Here is a 25704-nt window from a genome sequence, read left to right on the forward strand (position 1 = left end):
GGAGTTCAACTTCCATGAGCCGGCCCCATCATTTGACACCCCTGAGTACCAGGAGATGGGTAATGAGGAGTATTGGGAGGGATCTGTGGACCCTCTGACACGGGAGTGTCAGTCGCAGGTGGACTGGACAGGTGAACTTGGGGAAGCCAGTGGTCTGGACACCTCGCCAGACACTGGTTTTGTCTCACCTCCTACCGTGGCTACGGAGGAGGGGGCAACCTACAGTGTGGTGCTGACGCGGGCGGCCAAGGCCTTGGGCCTTGAACTCCCCGTCGCGGCCGTGAGGACTAACTTCCTCACTGAGGTCCTTAAACCGCAGTCAAGCTCGGCTGAGCCTCTGCTGCCGGTAAATGAGGCCTTGACCGACGTTCTTTTGGGCACTTGGTCCAGGCCCGCTACATGTTCGTCTGTAGATAGGAACGTGGCCAGGCGCCACCGCCCGGCCCCGGGCGACCCTTGTTTCCTGTCCATCCACCCCACCCCTGAGAGCCTGGTGATCCAGGCCTCCAATTCCCAGACCGCATTCCCGTTGGCTCCGCCTGACAGGGAATCCAAGAGGTATGAGCAATACGGCAAGAAGGTATTCTCCTCCCTGAGTCTGGGACTGCGGTCTTCCAACACCGCATGCCTCTTGGGCCGTTACACCCACTCTCTGTGGGATACGGTCGCGGAAGTGCTGCCAGAATGTCCGTTGGAGGTACGGGCTAAACTCGGCCAAGCCCTTGTGGAAGGCCGAGATGCGGCACGTTATTCTATCCGGTGTGGACTGGATACCACTGACTCACTGGGCAGAGTGATGGCAACGACGATGGCGATTCGCCGCCACGCCTGGTTGAGGTCCGCCAACTTCTCGGCTGATGTCCAGAACACACTCATGGACATGCCGTTTGATGGCCGTCGCCTTTTTGGCGACAAGGCAGACCATGCGCTTGAGCGCTTTAAAGACTCCAGGGCTACGGCCAAGTCCTTGGGCCTCTCGGCCCCGCGCCAGCAATCGGGTGCCTATCGCTCCTTTCGTGGCCAAGGAAGGGGTGTACCCACACGTGCTGCCAGCCACGCACCGCAGAGTAATACCCAATGCGGTGGCGGCCGTGGAATCTGCCGTAGCGGTGGACAGGGACAACAGCGAGGACAGTCCACACCTTCCCTCACAGCATCCGCCTCAAAACTCTCCTAGTCCGTGCTTTCAGGCCCATGTGTTGCCAGTGGGGGGCATGGTTCGCCATCACCTCCTCCACTGGCGCGCTGTCACGTCGGACAGGTGGGTGCTGCAAATCGTCCGAAGGGGCTACTCCCTCCCCTTCGAGGCGACTCCTCCAGCCATGCCACCGTAGAACCACCGTGTATCGGGGGATCATTTGCGACTTCTGCAGGAGGAAGTTACGGCCCTCTTGGCCAAGGGGGCCATCGAGCGCGTTCCTGGGCCAGAAGTAGGGTGTGGTTGCTACTCCGACTACTTTCTGGTACCCAAGTAGGGCAAAGGGGGCCTACGCCCTATCTTGGACCTCCGGAACGTCAACGGCTTCCTCCGGAAGGAGATGTTCAAAATGCTGACACTGGCTCAGGTCTTAGCTGCCCTGGACCCAGGAGACTGGATGATAGCGTTGGACTTGCAGGACGTTTATTTCCACATCCCCGTCCTGCCGGCCCACCGACGCTACCTGCGGTTCACGGTTGGCCATGAGCACTTTCAGTTTACCGTGCTCCCCTTTGGCCTTACCAGCACCCGACGGGTGTTCACAAGGTGATGGCTGTGGTCGCAGCTCATCTGCGCAGGTTAGGGGTTTCAGTCTTCCCCTACCTCGACGACTGGTTGTTGAAGGCGGGCTCGCCCCAGACAGTCATCAGCCACCTCCAGACAACGGCAGACCTCCTGCACCAGCTGGGGTTCTCCATCAATGTGCCGAAGTCACACCTGTGCCCCTCTCAGAAGCTCCTCTTCATCGGAGCGGTTCTCGACTCGGCGCAATTTCGGGTTTATCCACCCGAACAGCGGGTTCGGGATATTCAGGCTCTGATTCCTCTCTCTCAGCCTTTATCCCGGATCTCGGTCAGGTTGACGCTGCGGCTTCTGGGGCTGATGGCCTCCTGCATCCTTCTGGTGCATCACGCCCGGTGGCGGATGCGGGCTCTGCAGTGGGACCTGAAGTTTCAGTGGGCCCAGCATCAGGGCAACCTCTCCGACCATGTCCTGATCTCAGAGGGCACTGCAAGACAGCTGCAGTGGTGGTTCACGGAACGTGATTGGGTCAGCGGCAGATCCCTCTCCCTTCCCCAACCGGAGCACGTAGTTGTGACGGACGCGTCCCTCCAGGGCTGGGGAGGCCACATGGGAGAGGCGGAGATCAGAGGTCTCTGGTCTCCGGCGGAGTCCCGGATCCATATCAACCTTTTGGAGCTGCGGGCGATTCGTCTAGCACTGAAGGCATTCCTCTCCTCTGTCCGGGGGAGTGTAGTGCAGGTGTTCACGGACAACACCACCGCCATGTGGTACTGCAACAAACAAGGCGGGGTGGGGTCGTGGACCCTTTGCCAGGCTGGAACATCAGGGCGTGACCCTGGTGGTTCAACACCTGGCAGGTTCTCTGAACGCCAGGGCGGACGAGCTCAGCCGTCGGTGCATGATGGATCACGAATGGCGTCTGAACTCGGACGTGGCGCAAGGCCTCTTTCAGCAGTGGAGAGAGCCTTGGTTAGATCTATTCGCCACAGAAGAGAACGCGCAATGTCATCAGTTCTGCACGTTGGAATTTCCAAGGCGGCACTCGCTCTAGGACGCTTTTCGTCGCGAGTGGAGTTGCGGTCTCTTGTACGCCTTTCCGCCTATACCACTTCTGCCCAGAGTGCTGAAGAAGATCAAGCGCGACCGGGCCCAAGTCATCCTTGTGGCTCCGGACTGGGCACGAAGGTACTGGTATCCAGAGCTACTCAGTATGTCAGTCGATCCCCCGGTTCGTCTGCCTCTTCAGGGGGACCTTCTGTCGCAGCAGCAGGGGACGGTCCTCCACCCGAACCTGTCCAGTCTCCACCTCCATGCTTGGAGATTGAGCGGCGACAGTTGACGCCATTTGACTTGCCTCCTGAAGTCTGTAATGTCATTCTGGCAGCCAGGCGTCCCTCCACAAAATTGGTATACGCCTGCAGATGGAATACATTTGTGGCATGATGCACAGCAAAGGCTGTGGATCCACTTTCTGCCCCTCTTTCTGAGGTTCTTCTCTTCCTTCTTTCTCTTGCCCAGCAGGGCTCTGCTCTGGGCACTATCAAGGGCTACCTTTCTGCCCTTTCAGCCTTTCTAAGGCTGCCTGATCTACCTTCTTTGTTTAAGTCCCCTATTGTAAATCATTTTCTGAAGGGCATCACACACATGTTCCCTCCTGTTCCGTTTGTGATGCCTCAGTGGAACTTGAACCTTGTTCTTACGTTTCTGATTGTCGCTCCCTTTGAGCCACTTCACAACTGCCCTCTCTGCCTTCTTACTCTGAAGACTGCTTTCCTGGTTGCCATCACCTCTGCCAGGAGAGTGAGTGAGCTCCATACTCTTTAATCGAAACCCCCTTTCCTTTCTGTCCATCCGGACAAGGTTGTGTTGCGGACTAGGCCGTCTTTCCTGCCCAAGGTTGTCACGGCCTTCCACATCGGGCAGTCTATCACCTTGCCCACCTTCTTTCCGCCACCGCATCTCTCTAAAGAGGAAAAGCGGCTCCACCGTCTGGACCCAAAACGTGTGCTCTCGTACTATCTGGATCGCACACGCAGGTGCCGGGTGGATTACCAACTCTTTGTTGGTTACGTGGGCGCTAAGAAGGGAAAGGCGGTGCACAAGCGGACCATCTCTCAGTGGATCATCTTGTGTAGCCAGGCATGTTACTCCTTGGCTGAAAAGGAGCCCCCTGTTGGATTGCGGGCTCATTCCACTCGGGCCACGGTGACTACAACTGCCCTGGGCCGGGGAGTGTCCTTGCAGGACATTTGCCAGGCAGCTACGTGGGCTTCGCTGCACACGCTTGCAAGACACTATTGCCTGGACAGTCAATCCGGAGGGATGGCTTCTTTGGCCGCTCCGTCCTCCAGGACTTTCTGGTGTGATTATTGGTTTGCAGACCCACCACCGGGGTTGGTATTGCTGGGGTATCTATTCTAAGGTAAGGAATCTATCACTAACGTGTCTCTTTCAGATGCACAAGTTACTACTTGTGTAACGATATATCTGTAAGAGACATTAGTTAGTGATAGATTCCTTACCAACCCACCCATCCTCCCCGTTCTGCGAACCGATATCTAGGGTTAAGGTCACCCCCTTTCAGGGCCCTAGTTTCAATGGCACCAGTGTTGGTTTTTAACATGGCTCTGCGTTTCTGGCGCGGAAAAGCTGTGTCTAAGAACTGACGTCAGCACGCGGAGGCGGCATCTAAGTACTCCGACGACTTCATCATGGCGCCCACGACGCAGACGACGCCTACCGACGCGCAAGGGTACTGCTACGCAAAAATTTCCGGATCCAGTCTGATGCCTGGGGATATTCTAAGGTAAGGAATCTATCACTAACTAATGTCTCTTACAGATATATCGTTATACAAGTAGTAACTTGTGCTTCAACTCGTGCACCTGCTTTATTTATAGCTGTAAGTGCCTCCTGTTGAGGTTTAATTTTTGTGACAGGAGCATCGTGCCACAATGAACCCTGCCCTTCATATTTATCCAAGAAGACGCACCCGGTTTGTTCGATACCACTACTCAACTGCCCAAAATCTGTCCCGCGCGTGGATTTGCGAATTTTTCAGCAATTTCGCGAGATTTGCGGATCGCAAAATTGCCGAAAATCTGCAAGCGGAACGGATCTTGCGCCGACCCTTAATTGTAACGATGGTGGCCGTTTGCCATCACGCGTGGCTGAGGTCCGCCAACTTTTCGGGAGATGTCCAAGCATCCGTTATGGTCATGCCCTTTGATGGCCGTCGCCTCTTTGGCGACAAGGCAGACATCGCGCTGAAGCATTTCAAGGACTCCAGGGCTACGGCCAAGTCCTTGGGCCTCGGCCAACGCCAGCAGACTTCCGCCTTTCGTCACTTTCATGGCCAAGGAAGGTGCGCCCCCACAAGTACAGCTAGCCACAGGCCGCAGAACCAACCTCAATGTGGTCGCGGACGTGGTAACTGCCGTGGCGGTGCCGGGGGACACCAGCAAGGTTAGTCCACACCCGCTCCCGCAGCATCTGCCTCAAAATCCTCCTACTCCGAGTTTTCAGGCCCATTCGACGCCAGTGGGGGGCAGGGTTCGCCATCACCTCCTCCACTGGCGCTCCATCACGTCGGACAGGTGGGTGCTGCAAATCGTCCGAAGGGGCTACTCCTACCCCTTCAAGGCGACCCCTCCAGCCATGCCACCGCAGTACCACCGCATGTCGGGGGATCACTTGCAACTTCTGAAGGAGGAAGTTACAGCCCTCTTGGCCAACGGGGCTGTCTAGCGCGTTCCTGAGCCAGAAGTAGGACGTGGTTGCTATTGCCACTACTTCTGGTACCCAAGAAGGGCAAAGGGGGCCTACGCCCTATCTTGGATCTAAGGAGCGTCAACGGCTTCCTCCGGAAGGAGAAGTTCAAGATGCTGACTTTGGCTCAGGTCCTGGTTGCCCTGGACCCAGAAGACTGGATGGTAGTGTTGGACTTGCAGGATGCGTACTTCCACATCCCCGTCCTGCCGGCCCACCGGCGTTACCTGAGGTTCACGACAGGCCACGAGCACTTTCAGTTTACCATGTTCCCTTTCGGCCTTACCAGCGTCCCAGGGGTGTTCACGAAAGTGATGGTGGTGGTCGCAGCTCATCTGCGCACATTAGGGGTTTCAGTCTTCCCCTATCTCGGCGATTGGTTGTTGAAGGCGGTCTCGCCCCAAACAGTTGTCTTCCACCTCCAGACTATGGCCGACCTCCTGCGCTCGCTGGGGTTCTCCATCAACGTCCCAAAGTCACACCTGTGCCCCTCCCAGAAGCTCCTCTTCATCGGAGCGGTTCTGGACTCAGCGCAGTTTCAAGTTTATCCTCCCGAACAGAGGGTTCAGGATATTCAGGCTCTGATTCCGGTCTTTCAGCCATTATCCCAAGTCTCGGTCAGGTTGACGCTGCGGCTCCTGGGGCTGATGGCCTCCTGCCTCCTTCTGGTGCATCACGCCAGGTGGCGGATGCGGGATCTGCAGTGGGACCTGAAGTTTCAGTGGGCACAGCATCAGGGCAACCTATCCGACTACGTCCGGATCTCGGAGGGCACTGCGAAACAGTTGCAGTGGTGGCTTACGAACCGCGATTGGGTCAGCGGCAGATCTCTCGCTCCCTTCCCCAACCGGAGCACGTAGTAGTGACGGATGCGTCCCTCCTGGGATGGGGAAGCCACATGGGAGAGAGGGAGATCAGAGGCCTCTGGTCTCCGGCGGAGTCCCGGCTCCATATCAACCTTCTGGAGCTGCGGGCGATCCGGCTTCCACTGAAAGTATTCCTTCTCTCTGTCCGGAGAAGTGTAGTGCCGGTGTTCACGGACAACACCACCGCCATGTGGTACTGCAACAAACAGGGCTGGGTGGGGTCGTGAACCCTTTGTCAGGAGGCTCTGCGCCTCTGGACATGGCTGGAACACCAGGGCATCACCCTGGTGGTTCAACACCTGGCAGGTTCCCTGAACGCCAGTGCGGACAAACTAAGCTGCCGGTGCATGATGGATCACGAATGGCGTCTAAACTCGGACGTGGCGCAAGGCCTCTTTCGGCTCTGCGGAGAGCCTTGGTTAGATCTATTCGCCACCGAAGAGAACACGCAATGTCATCAGTTCTTCGCGTTGGAATTTCCAAGGCAGCACTCGCTCGGAGACGCTTTTCGTCGCGAGTGGAGCTATGGTCTGTTGTACGCCTTTCCACCTATACCACTTTTGCCCAGAGTGCTGAAGAAGATCAGGCGAGACCAGGCCCAAGTCATCCTTGAGGCTCCAGACTGGGCACGAAGATACTGGTATCCCGAGCTACTCAGCATGTCAGTCGATCCCCCGATTCGTCTGCCTCTTCAGGAGGACCTTCTGTCGAAGCAGCTGGGGACGGTCCTCCACCCGAACCTGTCCAGCCTCCACCTCCATGCGTGGAGATTGAGCGGCCGCAGTTGAGGCCATTTGACTTGCCTCCTGAAGTCTGTGATGTGATTCTGGCAGCCAGGCGTCCCTCCACAAAATCGGTATACGCCTGCAGGTGGAACATATTTGTGGCATGGTGCACAGCAAAGGCTGTGGATCCTCTCCCTGCCCCCCTTTCAGAGATTCCCCTCTTTCTTCTTTCTCTTGTCCAGCAGGGCTTTGCTCTGTGCACTCTTAAGGGCTACCTCTCTGCCATTTCTGCCTTCTTGAGGCTTCCTGATCAACTTTCTCTTTTCAAGTCCCCTGTTGTAAAACGATTTTTGAAAGGCATCACGCACATGTTCCCTCCTGTTCCTTTCGTGATACCTCAGTGGGACTTGAACCATGTTCTAACCTATCTGATGTGCGCTCCTTTCGAGCCACTTCATAACTGTCCTCTTTGTCTTCTGACTCTTAAGACTGCATTCCTGGTTGCCATCACCTCTGCCAGGAGGGTGAGTGAGCTCCAGGCTCTATCTTCTAAACCTCCTTCCCTTTCTGTCCATCCGGACAAAGTTGTGTTAAAAACACGTCCTTCTTTCCTGCCCAAGGTGGTTACAGCCTTTCACATTGGGCAGTCCATCACCTTGCCCACCTTTTTTCCGCCTTTGCATCCTTCCAAGGAGGAAGAGAGGCTCCATGTCTGGACTCAAAATGTGCGCTCTCCTTCTACCTTAATCGTACACGCCAGTTCCAGGTGGACGACCAGCTCTTTGTTGGTTACGTGGGCGCGAAGAAGGGACGGGCGGTGCACAAACGGACCATTTCTCGGTGGGTCAGGTTGTGCATCAAGGTCTGAGGAGCCCCCTGTTGGGCTGAGGGCCCATTTCACTCGGGGCATGGCGGCTACTTCTGCCCTTGGTCGGGGAGTCGCCTTGCAGGACATGTCAGGCAGCTACATGGGCCTTGCTGCACACGTTTGCTAGACACTACTGCCTCGACAGCCAAGTCCGGAGAAATGGCTTATTCGGCCGTTCCATTCTCCAGGACTTTCTGGTGTGATCTTGGTCCGCAGACCCACCACCGGGGTTGGTATTGCTGGGGTATCTATTCTAAGGTAAGGAATCTAACACTAACCTGTTTCTTTCAGATTCACAAGTCACTTACCTTCGGTAACGATATATCTGTAAGAAACAGTAGTTAGTGTTAAATTCCTTACCGCCCCACCCATCTTCCCTGTTCTGCGGACGGACATCTAGAGTTAAGGTATTTCCCTTTGAGGGCCCTAGTTTTATGGCACCAGTGTGGGTCTCTGGCATGGCTCTGCGTTCCTGGCGCGGAAAGCTATGTACAAGAACTGACATCAGCGCTGAGGGTGGCGTCTAAGTACTCTGACGACATCATCCTGGCGACCACGACGCCGACGACTGACGCGGAGCCGCATACGACACCTATCGATGCGCAGGGGTACTGCTACGCAAAACTTTCCGGATCCAGTCTGACGCCTGGGGATATTCTAAGGTAAGGAATCTAACACTAACTACTATTTCTTACAGATATATCGTTACCGAAGGTAAGTAACTTGTGCTTTGAAATGAGTTGCAGAATTCTTTTTTGAATCGCAAAAGATGTTTAGTACACTAAAAAAATAAACACACTTTGAAGGATGCAAACTATGTGATTTCGCGAATTGTGTGATGTGTGCCTACAAAAGTGTTTCATACTTAAGGCCCTGTCCCACCCAGTCCTACATCTCTCCAGCATCTCATCCATTGATGAGAAGCACACAAATCCTCCATCAAATTGTAGATCCGTACATTTCGGTATGGAGAAGATATATAAACCCAAGCATGGCCATGCATACAAACTAATGTCCTGCAGGAGCTACAAGAGTTGTTCTTTGTCTTCGGCAACTAAAAAAGGAACTCCTCAATTGCATCTTCATCCTGTTGTCATGTATTCCTATAGGTTCTGAATCGATCCCCCTATTCCTGACCCTATTCTGGTTAAACTAACTATCAAGTTAACTAACAGTCAGCCCATGAGGCAAGAAAAGCCCCCATGATGCAGATACCGTTATCTGACGCAGTCACACTACGGCACAGGAACGTGTTATCTGATTAGGTCATAACGCTTGAGATCTAATTAGACAAGCGACATTCCTCCAGCCCCTGATAAGGCATACGACGTTCTCATAACAAATCAAACCTATGACAACCTGGAAAATCCGTGCGGCCATTGTTTTGATTTCACAGAGAACTTCAGTAAAAGAATGTGCTAACGAGCAAGTCGTATGACATCTTTATTGATGTATCTATGTCCATCCTTACGTCAATCTCGGCACCTTTAAGGTATAAATATTGCCGATCTTGCCCTATGCAAACACACGCGTGGTGACGAGACGGAGCAGCCATACTTGCCGAAGCCAAGAGCAGAGCAGACCCCGCTGGCAGCAGCCCCGCCTTCCTGACGCGCTGAGAGACGCGCTGCTATCTCCTGCCGAGAGACCCAGCACCGGCGCTTTCGGGCAGCCCTCGCAGGCGGCCTGGAATATCGAGAGCAGAGAAAGAGATACCATTCCTCATTTCATCCTAACTTCCAGGTACAGAACTGAATAACCCCTCACAGAGAATTCTTTAGTTATTCACTTGGCAAAAACAAACTTAACTTAAACTGTAACTTTCTATTCCCGCCCACGCATTAGACTTAGGTCAGGTACACGGGGTAGGCGTATTTAGAAACACCAGTTGAGTACGTTTAGTCAAATGTATATGTGTATGTAATATATTTTAATCATTTTAAACATCATATGGCTCAGAAACCATATCAATGTTTTTACAGTATTATTTTATACTATTGCTTTTAATGTATGCACTTTACTTAACTATAAGTATTGCAATAATATCGATCCATTTCTCTTGTACGAGAAAAGAGACTGATCAATAAATAACACCTTTTTATTGAACACGCCCGTCTCTTCCTTTTCTCTACAATCTGATGAGACTAAGAATGCACGTACTGACTGAGTAAAATAATTGCCTTGTGCTCACACGACTCTGGAGATACACTCTTGATTAGGGGAGAGCAAAGTTGTCATGTTCTATGGTTGTCAGAAACTAAATCCCTTCTTGTCTAATCAGGGGAGTTAATTCTTTCCTGAACATTCGAGAAAGTTTCTAGCGAACTCTGAGCTACGCTGGCAAACCCAAAACTTAAGTCTAGTATCGACAGTAGTAGACCTAGTTAACGTCTGGCCTAGGCCTTTACTGCTGTAGGTATTATTCCAATGCGCAGAGCCTATTGGGAAGATAGGAACTACACTACATGGCGCCCAACGTGTTTGGAAAGGGCGATAAAACTAACGTAAGACATTTAGAGTAACTCAGTCGTGCTTTCTCACTCAGACCCCTTTTCCCAAATTGTCCAAAGACGTCTGGAGTGGGTGAAAGGTAATATCCTCCAAAACCTCGCAGGAGGGAACTCCTATGTATGGTTCTTGGTACAGTCAACGTTGAAGGATACACTGTTCCGAAATATTGTGCATCTAATCTTTGTTCCATTAGAAACCTGATCTGCAAACAAACATAATACCATCCTGTCGGTAAAATGGGAGACAGTGATGAAGAAAGAGAGGCAGTTAGATTAGCAGCTGAAATAGCAGCAGCAGATACTGCACTAAAGGATGCAGACGCGGATATAATACTCATTCCGGTCAGCAAAAGGAGATCTATAACCTTAAAACTTATAGAAAATGGACTGACACCTAGAGGTGGCACAGTCATATTCGTAATTGAGGCACACGAATATCGGCAGACAGAGGTATACTATACATGGATACATTTTCCAGCAGCAAATGCTGTAACAAAGTACTTCCACTATTACAAAATAGAGGTACCACCTGACATTTACACTCCTTTCGAGGAGGTGGAAGTACCACTCAAATTCCAAGAGCATTTGCTCTTATTTGATGGCGCCCTAATACATAACAATCACATTACAAGGCTCGGTCCTTTAGGTAGACCAGGAGCAACGTGGCCGGTCTTAGCCGGATACACACCACACCCAGACATCGAAGGGATGTCTACTGGAGAGCTGTTAATACAGCTAAAACAATTACTAAAAATTCATAGACAATTAGTCCAGTATGTAATGCGGACTTCAACAATTCAGCCAGCGATTAAACTTCCACAGCTGACCCCTCACCAGGGGAACACAAATAAAATTACACCACAGAACATCCAATCCTGCCTAGGTAAAGTTCCGGCTAAACGGGAACAGATACCATTCTGGTTGGCACAGAAAATCACCCAAATAGAGGCGGTGTTTCCTGACACCACCCCGCTAGAAAAACACAGGATTCTGACTATATGTCTCCCAATGGGAATCGCACCACACATAGAGGACTGTGACACTTGGGGTACAGTCTTTGCTTCAATCTACACAAAAACGCACGGTGTTCCATCCATTTCGGTAATACCAGATGTGCTAAAACAAATTCAAGATGAATGCGGTCCAGAACCAGCTTTAACTCTTGGTATGAAATTACTGAAAGACTTCAAGCAGGTCTCGACTATATTATTAGCCAATATAAAAGGTGAAGCAGCAAACGTGGCGATCCGCCAAAGGTTAAAAGAGACAGATATAGCAGACCAATCAGCTGAAATTGCCAGAATCATAGAAAAATCCTATGAGGAACTAGGTAGAGATAGTTTAGGGGGAATACCAGTAAAACCGCAACTGACTGAAAGTCCAGAAAAAATATTTTTTAATAATTCACCAAAAAAGAACTGGGATGGAAACAAACAATCCAATCCAAAAGAAAAGAAATTCCAGTCCCGAGGAAGGTCTCCTAGGCGAAGGGAGAAATCTCCGAACCAGAGACACAGGTCACCCCAGAGTGACCCCTCTGGGAAAAGATATAACCTTAGAAATAGGGATAATATTAAAAAACCTGATAGATATCAAGACATTGATACACGTCCCTCTCAATCTTTTCAGAATTCCTCGCAGAAATCGGAAAGAAGAGGACGATCAGAACAAAGAGAAGAGCACGCCAAGTCCAAAGACAAGGAACCTGCTCAGCTAAAAAAGAAATTACAATTTCCAAAAAAGAAGGTAGCCAGTATCAAGGTAGTTAACAATGCCGAGAATACTGAGGACACAACTGAAAAACGGAGAGTGGGCTCAGACAATGCTAGACAGCGCAGCAGAAGTGAGCATAGCTCGCAAAGTCCTTATGAATCATCTGGAGACAGTGGACACGAATGAATATCTTCAAGTGGAAACTGCAGACACCAGAGTTAGCAAACCCCACAAGATATACGAGATAACATTACGTATAGAGGGAGATAAGACTAGGAAAATAAGGGGACTATTTTGGGATAATCTCTCTAAGGGCTATGATATCCTTCTAGCTGAAAAAGACTGGCCACCAGAGTTTGTCAGGGAGTGCCCTCATGGCGAAGAAGTAATTATGCCTGCCTTCTCGAATCAAATCCCGATTCATAAAAAATATACACTTGCCAGAAAGTGGGCAGTGGCTCTAGCACCTGCTTTATATAAAAATCATGTAGGATGGGATGAGGACTCCCCTCCTCACAAAATCCAGTTAAAATCACAACCTACTGCACAAAGGCAGTACCCAATTAAGCAAGAAGCTAAAAAACAGGTAAATGAAATACTAGATCAGCTAGAATACCAGGGGGTGATTGAAACTTGCACCTCACAAATGAACAATCCTTTGTTTCCGGTCTCCAAACCAGACAATACATATCGTCTAGTTTTGGATTACCGACACCTTAACACATGTTGCAAAACCTTTGCAGTGCAAAACTCACACAGTGCTGCACTAATGAATAACATAGTGCGCAAAAAATACAAAACAACCTTGGACATCTCCAATGGATTCTTTTGTCAAAACATAGCACCAGAGAGCAGATATTTAACTGCATTCTCGGTAAATGGCACTCAAAAACAATTCTGTCGGTTAGCCCAGGGGTACAAGAACAGCCCGGGGGTATTCTCAGCGAGAGTAACAGAATTACTACAACTATATGATGATGAAGCATTATCTTATGTCGATGACATTTACTTAAAAGATGATGACTTGGAGACTCACTTGAAAAGAGTGAACACCATAATACTTGGGTTCGCAGCAGAGGGTTACAAATTCAACTTTAAAAAATCCAGAATTGCCCATCTGACAGTCCTATTCTTATGATATGAATTATCAAGTGAAGGCAAAAGCCTGGCTGACAATTTCCTAGAGAAATGTGCCGTAATCCAAGCTCCTAAAACACTAAAAAACCTACAGTCAATTCTAGGCTTCCTAAATTTCGGAAGAACATACATTGCAAATTACGCAGAAAGGGTCAAACCCCTTTATGATCTAATTAAACCAGACTTTAAAAGATCCAATTGGACTCAAACACACACAGAAATTTTGAGATCCTTACAAACAGACATGCTAATTAAAACAAAATTAGAAACACCTGATAACACACGCAATCTTGTGATTCGAGTCATCCCAGGGAGATGCGGATTCACATACCTGACCTCTAATGAGGGAGAAAAAGTACCAATTGCATTCAAATCACACTTGTACACAGAAGCTGAACAGAAATTCAGTAATACAGGAAAAATCATTCGTGCAGTTCAAACCGCAATAGCTAGAGAAAAAGACATAGCTGACGGTAGACATATCACAGTCAGAACAGCAGAATCAGCCTTTGAGGCACTAACAACACCGTGTAATTTACCAACAACAACATTGAATCCGGAATGGATACAATGGGTGAATTCAATCACAACGGACAAAGTATACTACTACTTTGATCCAGAACTAGAAGAAGTAAAAAATCTAAAGTATGAAAAGACGTATCCTCTGCCAATCGACATTCTGCCTCTACGACATTACGCCTGTGTAATCTATACAGACGGACATGCTCAACCCCCCGTTTGGGGAGAACAAGCATACAACCCCACATGTGAGATTACAAAAGAAGTGTGGCGCGGAGGTAAACTAAAACCTCTATTAACAAAATCACACTCAGTAGAAACTAATTCAGAACAACAAACTGAAATAATAGCATTGAAAATGGCGCTAGATAATGCGGATCGCGAATTCCCGACACTTATAGTGTCAGATTCATATTACTGCGTCAAATCATATAACAGCGATTTGCAGGCATGGATTCAAAACGGTTACAAAGATGACACAGATGCACCAATAAAGCAGAAACTGCTCTGGGAACAAGTAGCTCTTTTACAAAAAGAACTACCAAAGACTCACGTGACACACTCACTGAGTCATCAGCGTGATGGCGTTCACGTTGTAGGGAATTCATTGGCTGAAGCAGCCGCCGCGGCAGCCACTAAATCGGCTCCCGTAGTTCGAAAAAAGCGTACATTAAAATACATTGACGGTGAAACAGTGCTGGCGGTGAAAACGTCATCAAAAGGCGACTGCTCAGCGTTACCGATCAACTATCCACTCAATTATACATACATAATCGATGCAAACTCCGTCCCTTTTGCTCGAATCCCTGGAGTGGGGGATAGAGTGATTCCAAACATGGACAGGAGAAACTTGTTAATCGCAGACGCACATATGGGCGAGGGTCTCAGACACCTTAAATTAAAAGATTCTCTGGAAGAATTACAATCACGGTACTGGTGGCCAGGCATGAGCCTGCATCACACCATGTTTGTAAAAAACTGCCCAAACTGCAACAGAGATCGCAGTGGGGAGAGAAACAGTTTAATACCTCGTCGTATCAAGGCAGATAATATCACCAGTAAAAAGCAGGGCTTGAGATTAACATATACAGGCTAGTTTCCACTTATAATGTCGATCCTCAGCACTCGGCTGACGTCCGGACTGTTATACAAAGATTTGCGAGTCTAAATGGCATATACGCTAAGAGCATGTTACGTTTGACCATTGTCTTCACTCTAGCCCTCCGGCCGGGGGGGAAACATGGCCAAATGAGCACAGCCCAGCGGGAATCTTCTCACTTCCTTCCTGAGGGTACGGGATGGTGTAAAGAAAAAACCAAGGCAGAAAGCAATCTATAATGGAAAGGATATTAGGTTCGGGAGCTGGGTGGGTCAAACATCTAATAAGTGTCCAACGTAGTCTAAATAACTTGCCAAGAAATTCTCTGAAGGGATTCAGTCCGTACGAATTATTATTTGGAACTAGAATGATTATCTCTGACCTCGACAGTCAGACTTCAGTGGTTCAAGAAAAAAGCTTTGATGTCAAAGACCGTTTGGCTATTTTGCAGGACTTAAACAAAACAAGAAAAGACCTGAGCAACATACAGTTGAAACAACAGCCAACAACCACTGAAGAATCACCACCTGTCCCAGCAAGACCTGTCTGGATTCCAAAAGTCGGGGATCTAGTCAGGGAGAAGATCGCGGTAAAGAAGGAATTTGGGCCTTCTTACAGAAAAGCAGTTCCTGTCTTGTCTGTCAACGGGACAAGATCAGTTGTACTACCGCCACTTGCTGGTAAAAAGGAGAACCGAGTTGTATCCATCGACCTGGTAAAACCACAACATGTGGCCGATAACAAACAGTAGGCCATGTGGACTCCCAATAAGTAGCAGAACACCAAGGTTTGCTACCAGTACAGTGGTCCTAACGAAGAGGCTCATCACATTCGAAACGCCTACAGAAGAACAACAAGGACTATGCAACAATGCAATAGAACTAAGACCTCTGAAAACCCAAATAAAAACATTTAGCAGAGACACACCAATCTATAATGAAGTACCAAGTGAAAATGCAAGAAACAGAAATCCTGAACCAATTGGAACAATTGACAGAACTGCATCCGGCTACTTCATAAACTTCGATGATTCCTCTGAAGGCTTCAGTGAATCAAAGACACAGCCATCATCAAAAACCTTTAAAGAAAAAGCTAATGAACTTTTGAACCAACTGAAAGAAACATATCTGATTTCTCCATGGATTGAATTTTGGGTGGGTTTTGGTGCATTTATCCTCATACTTTGGCTCATCATGGTATTAACTTTGGGACGCTTCATTGAGGGAAAATATGCTAAAATGGACACAGCAAGTCAGAACATCAACTTGATCCTCAAACCACACACATCTTCACACGTCGAGAAAAGAGAACTTTCTTCAGCCAACTTCACAGCCAATCCGATACCTGGTGGGGTAGCCTGGGACAACACTGACTATGAAATTTATGGTCCGGTCGAAATCCTGAAATATCCACACCAAATTAAGATCTCCTTGAGTGACTTTGTAAAACCAAACTCATTTGCTGATGATTGGGACTTCGAAAGCATTAATAACATGATGTCTGATTTAGTAATGTCTGCTAAATTTACCAAACAGGATTATTTGCAGGGTTCTACAAATTATGACAGTATGTATTGCTATAACCACTATGGTAATCACTTTTTACATAGATCTGCACAACCTAGAAATGTGTTAAATTATAATCAATGGGAACATTGTGCGACACCTCCAAAAGGGAGCTCAAGAACCGTTTACGACAAATATTCATATTTTTCAGGTTTTAACACAAGTAATGCTGAAACATTTTATTTTAAATTATCAAACAAGACAGGGATGAAAACCATGATAACCAACACAAAATTGTTATATTCAGACTCATTTTTTGAACAAATGAATACTTTTGGATTTGATTATTGGGACAAAAATGTTGATTTGAAAAGTGTTTGGGGTACAAAAGAATGGCAAGTACAGGGTTTAGAAGCTTTGTTTAGAGCTTGCATGATCCCAGAACAAATGATATTTTTAAATGACACTGTTCAACAAACCACCTGTCTTGGCCTAGCCAAAATCAAAGATTTAAATAAACCGTCTATTCCAAAGCCAACAATGTTTAGCAATAGCTCTGATACGGATGAAGAGATAGACGTAAACAATATATTAAACCAAAACAGAACACATCCTGATTGGAAACAATGGTTGATCTGGCCCACAGATACAAATAACTGTCAAGACAGATTCCTGAATAAAACACAGGGGTTCAAAATGACCAGGCCAGACCCTAGATATCCCCAAAGACATCACCCAGGGATAATAACAACCTACAGTGTGGGCAAATTATGCCTTCAATGGCTACAAACTTCCACACTGCCTGAAATTAAGCAACACCTAACTTTACTTACTGATGGTGCTGACTTGCGTGATTTCATTTTGGGACCACGCAAACAGCGTCAGAAGCGTTTCATAGCAGCCTCTGTATATGCAGCATACAATGAGGCCTGGAAGGTTAATCAAATTGAAACAGCAGAGAGAATACGGGAAATTGACCGTATTAATTTGGAAAAATCACTTTCTGTAGTGGACAATGGGTTAATGACTCTGTCCTCCAGAATTTTTTCATTGGACAGCATTGTGTCTTCAGCAATCGATATATTATCGCAAGACTTACTGTTATTACAACATGGTCAGTCACAATTGCGTTCTATTGTACAGCTTGGCTGGACGTTACAAAATCTTCGTTCAGGCTATGTGCCTTGGCGTTTAATCAACACAACGTCACTATTCCAAATCTTTAACCTTACTGATAGACAAATCGGTATGGCGCAAAAGGGTGCTGATTATACAATCTTGAGCATTGAAAAACTAGAAAGATTACCAATGACAATGTCAGAACGACCTGTCAGTGAATGGATAATACACGGAATCATAAATATTCCAATCTCAACCTTCAGGTTTCAATACTGCCAAAAATATATACAGGCTGGCATGTACGAGAGATTGGGAAAGGGGTACCTTAAAACAACTTGGAACCTGCCCTATTCACATGCATGTGTCAGTAATAAAGGACAGAAAGTGTTTCTTAGTGGCAACAATTGTGCTATGTCACTAAGCGGCACGCTTCTGTGTAACGGAATTAGTTTGCATGGAGCCTGTGAAGGGAATTCATACAACCTTTCATGTCACCAGCAAGGCGCACCTGCAACTGAAATAGAACCATTCTTTCAAAGACTCTATAATGGGAGTTAAATTCTTATTGTAGACCGCAGATGTTGTAGTCTTACGCCCGGGACTCCTTATCTAGTAACTACGACTGCGAAGGTCAAGTGCTGTGGACGTTCTTTGTTCCCCAGCTCCTTTCCAGACAGGGAGGCAAGGGCATGGCCCAATTTGAAAATTACTTCTATTCGAATAGATACTTTAAGCAGAATGAAAACAGTGCTTCTTCAGACGCCTACAAGGCTCACGTCATCAAAAGAAACGTATGATCTACAAGTCGCAAGGACGACTGCAGAGATACATACATTATTATCAACTAATTCACCCGTACATTTTGCGGAAATCCTGAGCGAAATCTTAAATATTTCTGATACCACTGGGGTCTCAAAGGTATTTAAGACAGTATTTTCGATGGCATTAACACCATTCAAAGCCATACTGGGTATTTTTCCAGATTTCGTCCATTCGATTTTTGGCGGACTTCCCCTGATCCTGGGACTAATTGCAGGAATCCTATTTTTAGTCCTTATTTTTCGTTATGGCAACCCATGTCACAGATCAAACTCTCGCGACAATGGAAGATACAATCCTAGCCATTGGATACCGGGACCGGATATCAAAAATCCTGGGACTCTCCCGGCTTAGAGACCTGAACATGACTTGGTTTCTATCATTTCGACCAATGTGGCAAAGGTGTGTTTTACCTGTATTAAGGTGTCTGCTATGCGGAGAAGAATGCGTGTTAGACACCTGTCTGACGCTACAATCGGATGCGCCAGTGGATGCAGATACATTGTTGGTTCCTACCAAGGTTCACGCTTTGTGCTGCCCTCAAAGGCTGCCAATCCTGATGACGGCATTCGTGGAGTCTTCACCACTACGATTGAAGAGTAGTGAAGTTCAAGATGAAAGCAGCATCGATCAGGTACGACCTTCTGTCAGCAATGCGAATCAGAATGTCAATGGAGACAATCATGCGCACGAATGCATGGTTACACCTATTTCCGACTTAGTGGAACTTTCCCATGAAGCTGTTGACAGTTTTTTCGAAAGCCTTAATGATATGATGTTCTCTCCAGAACAGAAATAGAGACTTTTGAGCAAGCTCGCACACGGCGTTCCCTGAATTCGGCCTTCAACTTTGAAATTAAAGTCACATGAACAATTTTTCCCACCAGTTCACGGACAACAATTTTTTTAGCAGCCCCAAATTAATTTATACAAAAAATTTTGGGACACTTATCTTCTGCTTAAAGTAAGAAACAATTCCTAGAGAACTAAGATTTCTATTTTTAGATACTTTATAAACTTTAGTTGCCCGCTGGTATGTTCACAAATATTTTATTATGTGATGAAATGGTCTCGAACTTTCTTTCTGTATAGCCGTATTAAGAGCCATTTCATGTGTATTTCTCATATACCATATAAGCAATAATGTATACAAATGCGTGTTTACTTTGGCATTTAATTCATAGCTTGAGTGCATACGATACATATGACTGCAATTTTTCAGTATATTTGAACGTTTCCAAATGCATTTATGTATTTTGGGGTGGTAAGGTATACACTATACTCTATAGTATGTTGTACTATGTTATACTATGCACAGATTAGTAAATATGACCATAGTTAGCGTGGAGTGGGTGTCATGTATTCCTATAGGTTCTGAATCGATCCCCCTATTCCTGACCCTATTCTGGTTAAACTAACTATCAAGTTAACTAACAGTCAGCCCATGAGGCAAGAAAAGCCCCCATGATGCAGATACCGTTATCTGACGCAGTCACACTACGGCACAGGAACGTGTTATCTGATTAGGTCATAACGCTTGAGATCTAATTAGACAAGCGACATTCCTCCAGCCCCTGATAAGGCATACGACGTTCTCATAACAAATCAAACCTATGACAACCTGGAAAATCCGTGCGGCCATTGTTTTGATTTCACAGAGAACTTCAGTAAAAGAATGTGCTAACGAGCAAGTCGTATGACATCTTTATTGACGTATCTATGTCCATCCTTACGTCAATCTCGGCACCTTTAAGGTATAAATATTGCCGATCTTGCCCTATGCAAACACACGCGTGGTGACGAGACGGAGCAGCCATACTTGCCGAAGCCAAGAGCAGAGCAGACCCCGCTGGCAGCAGCCCCGCCTTCCTGACGCGCTGAGAGACGCGCTGCTATCTCCTGCCGAGAGACCCAGCACCGGCGCTTTCGGGCAGCCCTCGCAGGCGGCCTGGAATATCGAGAGCAGAGAAAGAGATACCATTCCTCATTTCATCCTAACTTCCAGGTACAGAACTGAATAACCCCTCACAGAGAATTCTTTAGTTATTCACTTGGCAAAAACAAACTTAACTTAAACTGTAACTTTCTATTCCCGCCCACGCATTAGACTTAGGTCAGGTACACGGGGTAGGCGTATTTAGAAACACCAGTTGAGTACGTTTAGTCAAATGTATATGTGTATGTAATATATTTTAATCATTTTAAACATCATATGGCTCAGAAACCATATCAATGTTTTTACAGTATTATTTTATACTACTGCTTTTAATGTATGCACTTTACTTAACTATAAGTATTGCAATAATATCGATCCATTTCTCTTGTACGAGAAAAGAGACTGATCAATAAATAACACCTTTTTATTGAACACGCCCGTCTCTTCCTTTTCTCTACAATCTGATGAGACTAAGAATGCACGTACTGACTGAGTAAAATAATTGCCTTGTGCTCACACGACTCTGGAGATACACTCTTGATTAGGGGAGAGCAAAGTTGTCATGTTCTATGGTTGTCAGAAACTAAATCCCTTCTTGTCTAATCAGGGGAGTTAATTCTTTCCTGAACATTCGAGAAAGTTTCTAGCGAACTCTGAGCTACGCTGGCAAACCCAAAACTTAAGTCTAGTATCGACAGTAGTAGACCTAGTTAACGTCTGGCCTAGGCCTTTACTGCTGTAGGTATTATTCCAATGCGCAGAGCCTATTGGGAAGATAGGAACTACACTACACTGTTTGTCTAAAGGGGACTCAAATGATGAGCCTCGACCCATTCCCTTCTGAAGAGCAGCAGTGACAGTTGCAGATTAAGGAGGAAGACTCGCTTAACCACAAATAGTTCTTTTTTTTTTTACTTTTGGTGTTTTGGACTTTGCATCCAAGGATTTTGATGAGGAGGTATCAGAATTTGACCTGGACAACACATACGTCTCCATGCTCTGAAGAGGCTGGTTAGAGGCATGATATGTTAATGTCGAAACTAGTATTTATGAATGCAATAGGTTTCGCCTTGTACAACTCTCTCCTCAAACCCCAGGCAAAGCCATTTGTCTTGGATTTTGGAGATGTAAGTTAAGTATGTAAACTAGTATACCTCTTAACATATGATCACTTGTACTCGTTCTTCTCTTCTCCAAGCATGCCTGATGCTAACGTATTCTAATGATCCTATTTCTGCCATGGCTGCCCATAAAATGGGCATTGATTACCAGTATGATGGCCCAGCATGATGCCATGTATAACCACCATTGTGTCAGGGCATGCATTTTGCCAGGTATCACCACCACTGTGCTAGTGCCTGTATGTTGCCAGGGAATTCCTCAGTGTGCCAGGACCTGCAGATTGCCAGGAATTAGCACGTTTGTGTCAAGCCCAGCATCTAAGGAGTGGAAGCAAACACTTGCTCCTCACACACATGCAAGATGCCCTCACAAACATGCACTAACGCACATACTCAGTTACAAACACAGGCATGCACACATGCACCTACACACACACAGACATACCTGCACACACAGACACTCTCAGACATACAGACATACGCACACACGCACACACACACACACACCAACTCACCACCATAGTGCAAAACCAATTTTGACTTACCTGCTCCAACTGCCTGTCTTTTTTTTCTCCTCTCGCTCACTTACGCTTCCGGGGTTAGAGGGAGGAGGGGAAGTAACTTGGGTAGTTTGGGAGGGTGAGGCCTTTAGGGCAAAGTGGGTATGAATGCCTAGCAGGGCCAGAGGCCGGTAGCACTGCAGACCAACAACAAATGAAGCATGGGGAAGAGCCGAAGGGAATAACGCAGAAGCGCAAGAGTGGGAGGTGAGAGCAGGCCTTAGTGCTCAGCGGGAGTGCAGAGGAGAGTTGCACAATCAAGGGAAAGAGGGGAGTGACCAAACTGAGTGACTGGAGTGGGGGGCTTGTGGGGACGTGAACTAAACGAGGAGGTTGGCGAGGTGAATCAGCAGACATCAGATGTTTTTTTTGGGGGGGTGGGGAGCAGTGAAGGCACTGGCAGAGGGATTTGTTCACTCCATCCATGCATCTCCACGGGCAGGGAAAGACCATGCAGGCCTCCTTGCTATGTGAGTGGACGGATGCACTCTTCAGCTCACATAGCATCAGATTCAATACAGCAGTGTTTTAATACATGAGCAAAGCGGGCAATTGCCCTTGGCCCCACCTTCCAAGGGGCCCCCCTGGGAAAGTGAGTGTTCTCTCTCTCTATCTCTCTCTCTCTCTCCCAAAATCATTAAGGCAACACTGCTCGAACTGCTCCTAGCAAAGAGAGAGAAAAAACAAATTTTATACTTTTATCAACAACAGTTTTCAGTTCAATTTGCTGGGTGCAGCGCCATTAAGGCAAAACCCTAAAAGACCTGCAGAAATCATTTAGAAAAGAGGTAAACAATCTGAAGATATAAATACATGAACATATTTTGTTGTTTGTAATGGCTTCTGCTCTGTATCAGCATTTGTAGTTTTAGATTCAGTATAATTGGTTTTACCTTATAGAAGAGTGCGGGGATGGTTCATTATCATTAAGCAAAATGTTTGGGTATAGAAAATGCTTGCATACCTGCATCCGTAAAGTGTCTGGCTAATTTAGCCGATTTGGCAGCTCCATAAAATATCTCAGACATTTACAAAGGGGAAGCTACAAACTCCCTTGCAGTAGAAGCAGTGGTAACCAAGAGGACAGAAAACGGGGTATCAATAGTGTTTTGATGTACAGTATCATCTACGCTACTGTATGTTGGTTAAAAACCTTCAGATGGATCCTGATTTTAATTTGGCAAAAATGGAAGACAGGATTTGCTTGGGAAAAGTGGGATATAAATGAAGGGAGCCCCTGTCATCGGGAGAGAGCGACAGTAGAGGTGACCTGACAGTGAGAAATTCCGGCTACTCATACTGCTTATCGTAGGAGATATTTGTTGCCTCACCACTTTTTGGCACTGAAGTCTTTTCAAAATATTACCTGCATTGAGTTTTCAGAAGTCCAAACTGCTTCATTTGCAATTGGCCTCAATCCCTTTACTGAATGTGTTCTCACTTTCGCTATCCTCTTCCCTCTCCTTCTACTTAGCTTACTTCTTTAAATGTACAAAATCAGAACTCCCCAGCAGGCTCTAGAAACAAAGGAGGTGTCAAATTTGATCTCAAAAACTTCCTTTCTACCCATTTATGGAGTGTGCTTTAACAGCTGAAGGGTAGGATGTGGGGCTTTCAGGACCTTTAGTACCCTAGTACTGATGACCTGGGACCTTGGAAAGGGAGACAGGCTCAACCTACAAAGAGGGGAACTTAACTAAAGCCCTATTTATCTCCTTGAGTATTTTCCTCTAGTAGTCTATTCAGCAGGCACATGCTCCTTGGGGTTCCACAGCAGGAGTATCCTTATGTGATAGAGTACAAATCTGTTCAGGAATGAACAGGTCATTCAGAAGTACCAACACGTTGCAGCTTGGTTACGACATATACTCAGAAATGTGGCTACCAGGAGCTTTCCCCTCCTGAGTGGGTGGCAGAAGCCTCTGGTGGAACAGAGGTAGTTACCCTATTACTGGTAGCGATAAGTGCTGCCAATTCTGATACAATCCCTAGGCCCAAATAATACCCTTTAATTTAATCAGTGTGACATTTTCCATCCACCTTAAAAGCCCATGATCACCTTTGATACCCAGCGCTTCAGGGTCATCAAAAATAAATGCTTTCACATGGATACATTTATTTCAGACAAAAAGCACACAATATTAAGGTTTGCCTGTCACAAGACTTTGGTCTTGTAAGGGTCAGCTGCTGAGAACTGTTTGTTGCATGCCATGCAATCGCCTGAAGCATGCTGTAAACAGAGAGAGCGGCATTGGGAATCAATATCTTCCATATCCAAATAAGCCCCAAAAAAGTTAGCATAATGCGCCCCTTCTAGTAAGGGGATGCAGCGGGGGGAGTAGACCAGCAATTTCCAGAATAGGCAAGCAAGGGAGTAGCCAATCCCTCAATCCTGCCTATTTGGCATAAATAAAAGGAATTAGGTGAAGCAGTGGATGATGCATTTATGGAGCTTATGCATGTGGAAGGAGGCTTAAGGAAAGGTGTCCCAAAGTTCTTAAAGCAGCAGTGCTCTTTTTGAGACACTTAAGGAAGACAGAGTAATATTTTCCTTTAAAACTCCATATTTCTGCAGAGATATGATCCCATGATGGAGGTTCTCTTCTTTGTGACATCCCTCAGATCAGGCCCAAAGCAAAAACGTAATTGTGTAAGGGTTCAAAAATGGCAGTTCAACACAACTTACATATCAATTTTACAACAGCTCAGGTTGTGCTAGACTAGAAATCGACATTTCAGTTTTTAAACAGAATTTCTGTGGATTCAGTGACCAAATGCATGATAGAGTTAGAAGAGGATTGTACAGTCCTTTAAAAAATTTGGTCTAACAAAGGAACTGGTGAGTTATATTCAGAAGGAATATTGTATCAAGTTGCCTAAATAGTGTTCACATTAGTCTTTATTTAATTTTGTTTGTTAAGCGAACATGTGTGTCTTTAAGGAGGAGGAGTGGGCTATAGGTCAATTTAAGTGAGTACTATTGGATGTAAATAACAAAATGTTCGTTTTATTTCTTGGTTTGGCTTGTAATTTAGGACACTCCGGCCCTAGACATGGCAAAAGAAACAGTAGAAGAAAAGAAAACTGGATCTTGCCTCAGCATCTCTGCCTTTTTCCGTGGATGTGGAAGAAGGAGAAGGAAAAGCAATGTAGAACATCTCTTAGAGGAGGGACAAGAACTGGTCTGAAAGCCTGTTAGGGAAAAAGAACCAAGTCCATAGTGCTTTCAATGGAAAAAAACTGATCACCTCCAATTTTCATATCTCATTTTTAAATGTCAACAAACGCAATGAAAAATGTATCATATTCCTTCAGCATATTCGGGGATTTATACTACAAATACCCTCTGTTTCTTAAAGGGTGTCAAAGAATATAGAGGAAGACATTTTAATGCAGACTTGGATGAGCCAATGGGTTTCTTGTGTAAGCAACTCCAAAAACACAAAATGTGAACCTTTCCTGTCTGTAATCATGCCCTGCTCAGCAGTGGCTGTATTTAAATAAAATAAGAATATATTCCACTTCGGAAACTGAAATTCCCTCAACTGAGTAAGCATGTTTGTGTCTCAGAAGGTTTTCTGCAAGGTATCTGAGTGAAAATCTTCAACCCTTCTATTGTGTCTGTGAGGAGATCTCTTCCAAAGTGCAGGCGTTCTCCATACTCCTACGGAAATGTTTTTGTAGAACATGTGAATGGGACCATGGAGAGTAGTTAT

At 46.5% G+C, this 25704-nt stretch overlaps 1 protein-coding gene across 14 annotated transcripts in view; it reads left to right on the forward strand.

The window, feature by feature from the left end:
* The window catches only part of LOC144823590 (uncharacterized), a 739799-nt gene extending 714297 nt beyond the window's left edge, over positions 1-25502 (forward strand). For all 14 annotated transcript variants that reach the window (XM_078682228.1, XM_078682261.1, XM_078682304.1 and 11 more), the window contains one exon: positions 25024-25502. In XM_078682228.1, coding sequence (XP_078538354.1) covers positions 25024-25176 — 153 coding nt within the window. In that variant the 3' untranslated portion in view covers positions 25177-25502. The remainder of the gene's footprint in view (positions 1-25023) is intronic.
* The last annotated feature ends 202 nt before the right edge of the window (positions 25503-25704 follow it).

The sequence above is a fragment of the Lissotriton helveticus genome, chromosome 1_1 (assembly GCF_964261635.1).
Source record: "Lissotriton helveticus chromosome 1_1, aLisHel1.1, whole genome shotgun sequence".
NCBI lineage: Eukaryota > Metazoa > Chordata > Amphibia > Caudata > Salamandridae > Lissotriton > Lissotriton helveticus.